The 3,343-nt window shown below is 31.3% G+C and overlaps 1 protein-coding gene across 2 annotated transcripts; it reads right to left on the minus strand.

The window, feature by feature from the left end:
* Positions 1 to 225: 225 nt before the first annotated feature.
* Positions 226 to 1,356, minus strand: LOC107895897 (LOB domain-containing protein 40). Of its 2 annotated transcripts, none has more exons than XM_041077750.1 (2): positions 991 to 1,356; positions 226 to 907 (listed from the first exon to the last, which is right to left on the minus strand). In XM_041077750.1, exons 1-2 carry the CDS (start codon positions 1,178 to 1,180, stop codon positions 375 to 377), a joined length of 723 nt encoding a protein of 240 aa, XP_040933684.1. In that variant the 5' UTR covers positions 1,181 to 1,356; the 3' UTR covers positions 226 to 374. The 2 variants fall into 2 exon arrangements, with proteins under 2 accessions (XP_040933684.1, XP_016676599.2); XM_016821110.2 differs by having other exon boundaries at positions 226 to 904; positions 991 to 1,354.
* Between the last annotated feature and the right edge of the window lie 1,987 nt (positions 1,357 to 3,343).

Raw genomic sequence — 3,343 nt, forward strand, 5'->3', positions numbered from 1 at the left:
GATAACTATAATTAATAATAAAAATATTGTCTAGTTCCAACTTAAATTTATATGATTTTTTATACTTTATTATTTGAAAACGATATAGGTTTTAATTTAATTTTAATTTAAAAAATAAAAACCTGTTACGAACATAAAATGATTCACAGCGTAGTGAGTTTGAACTACAAAAATTATTTGCTTCTAACATACGGGCGATAGTAATTGATTGGTATGTGCCAGTTGTAACAAATAAACGACTTATATGACTTCTATATTTTTTCTTACTCACAAACAAAAACAAACTTGTATAACTTTTTAACACTTTTCCTCTTCAAGCTATTTACCACAAATCTAACTCTCTAACTCTAATATTTCCTATAAATGCCAAAAACCTAACATAAACCCTCTACTCGGCCTCCACACGTGGCATCACCGCGGCCGTTGATATTATTCCCTCTGTTCTTTGTCCTGGGTTCCAACCCTAATGTCAACTCCAACTCCAAATCACTCCCATCGCCTAACTCGTCACCCTTAGCCAACGAACCCTCCACCGTCTCCACCGATAAGCAGTCACCTTCCCAACTATCTCCTCCCTTACTCACCGGTTCAAAAACAACCTCCTCCAGCTTCGGCTTCGGTTTTGAAGCCGACCGCTTGAACCTTCCCCGGGACTTAACTTTGCGAAGCCCATCATTGGATTTCTTGTCTTTTGAAACGTGTCGAATGTCAAAGGAGGATTTAAGCGGCGGGCACTTGGTAGCCGACAATTCAGAAGGAACTTGTTTAATCGGCGCCCCGTTTAAAACCGCGTCGACGGCTGCTTCACACAGATGCCAGTTCCCGGAGCACATCAACCCGACCGAACCATGAACTGGGTCCACTATCCGACCGCATGCTTCGTATAGCAATGATTTAAAAACTCCTGCTACCCAAAAAAGGACATTTAACCATTTTGCCTTTGATAAAAACAGAAAAAAAAACATCTTTTTAGATTAGATAGAAGAATACCAGGACGGAGATTCTGAGGGCCAGCACAAATAAGATTAATAAGACCAGCACGGCCGTAGAATTTAGCAAGGAAAAGGGTGGCATTGGCTTGGGATTGAGCGCTAGGAATCCATTGGAGACAAGGTCTTATAGTGCAGCTTTCAGTACAGCCTTTGCGAAGGACTCGACAACCGTTGCAACTCATCCGCATGAATGTATATGTTAAGAAAGATTAATTTGGTTGGAAGATGGAAGTGTATTATAACCGAATTAGTGTTTGATTGAAACTTAGAAATAAAGAAAAGAGAAGGTTATTTAAATGGAGTGGGGGACGTGGGATTGTTTCGTTGAAAAAAGTGGGGCGGGTGGTGCAGTGGTTTCCAAACAAACAGGTGATTGACCGACTTTTGTGGGTTTTAGGCAAGTTGGCAAACAATAATGGTTGAATCTTCATTTGCTTCTTTATCTTCTTTCCTGTGCTTCCATGTTTGCCCATTTATTTTGTTAATTTTACATTTATATTCTAAATAATATGATTTTATAATTTATCAAAAATACCTAAATTTCTAATAAAATTTTCTATCCATTATTTCTTTTAAATTTTAAATTTACTTCAAAATTAAATGATTGTAAATTTCACCAGTTAAAAAATATAATAAATCTGAAGTTTATTCACAATTGTAGTGATATATTTACTTTTTATCCCTATTTTTATTTTGAATTATTATTAATATTTCTTCAATGTGACTCAAGAATCAAGATTTATTATAATAATCCTTAAAGAAATTGAATGAAGGGCAAGTAATTTAGGGCTATTTTCTTTTAGAATTTTACAACTATTGAAGTTTCAAAAGAACTTAATGCCCAATTAAGGAATAAATTTTAACGTAATAAAAAATGGAAAAATGTATTTAATAATGATCATTTCTCTCTTTATTCACCTGGCTTTCAAACAATATATACTAAATCTCAACTCTGTAATAATTAATATTACTTAATCCCACCACAGTTAGTTTTATTTCCTAGCTAATGGAGCCTGAGAAAATAAAAGAAGGGAAGGATAAAGGGGGCCATGGATAAACCTTTTTTTAAAAGAGCTTTACATAAAAAAGAAAAGGGCATAAAATGTAAATAAATGACAAATGTAAGGTTAAGATACAGAAACTAAAGGCATATGCAGTACAAGAGGTGAGGCAGACGAGTTTCAGATTCTTGCCTTGCTGACGAATCGCCACATAATGGCACAAGCTCCTAACACACTCAATAGCATCCCCTGTCACACGCACTTGTATCCACGCGCCTATTAAGTGTGAAAGAATAAGGTGAACTGAAAAAGCGCGCGTGGTCCTTGTTAAAAAGAAAGGGAAAAACGCGGTTCTGGCTTTCGTCAATTCCCGGTTTTGTGGAATCCGTAGGGCGGTTGTTGATAATAAAAATGGCGATGGGGGAAATGGGGTCTATGGGCGCCCTTAGTTCCAATGCAACGCCTCTGGTTTTGTTTGCTTTTTTATTATATTCCCATAAGCATGGAGGCTAACTTTCCTTGACTAAAATATCATTTTATTATTAATTTTTGGCCGCACCAATATGCACAATTTTTTTATTTAATCAAATAATTCTAATTAAATCAAATTTTTAAATAATCAAATTTAAATTACATATTTTATTTAGTGTTATGGATCACATTCATTCAATTATGAAATTAATAAAATATTATATATAAGTTAAATTATATTTTCATGAATAAATTAATAAAGTTACCTTTATAATAAAATTTGAACTTAAAATACCATGTGGAATAAATATTTAAACTTACAATTGTACTCAAAGCATTCATTAACTTTTTATATAAATCTAATATTATATTAAGGGTTAACCAAATACTAATTCAGTAGTGAAATTAATAAAATATCCTCTCATATTCAAAATAAGTTATATTTTTATGTGAGTGTTCTTTTTAATCTTTTCTATATGATAAATTAATAAAAAATTTATCATAATAGAAATTAAAACCGGAATACCATGTGCAATAAACATTCAATTTTATTATTGTAACCAAAGTGTCAATTAGTTTTTATATGAATTATTAATTAGAATAAAAAAATAAATAAAATATATATTTACTATCAATCTATAATATATAAGCATGAATTTAGGAAAAAAGTTAAACTAACGAGAATTCCTTTTTATTTTTCATCATATTAATATAATATTTAATTTAGAATTATTAGTTAACAAAGTTGAAATAAATAGAAATTCTGATAATTATTATAAATTTAAAAATAATTATAATTTAATAAAAGTTGTGATAATTACACATTTTAAAATAATTATAATTTACTTTACAACAATTAGTTAAAAAGTTGTGCTAATT

This window comes from Gossypium hirsutum, chromosome A09 (genome assembly GCF_007990345.1).
Source record: "Gossypium hirsutum isolate 1008001.06 chromosome A09, Gossypium_hirsutum_v2.1, whole genome shotgun sequence".
NCBI classification, from domain to species: Eukaryota; Viridiplantae; Streptophyta; class Magnoliopsida; order Malvales; family Malvaceae; genus Gossypium; species Gossypium hirsutum.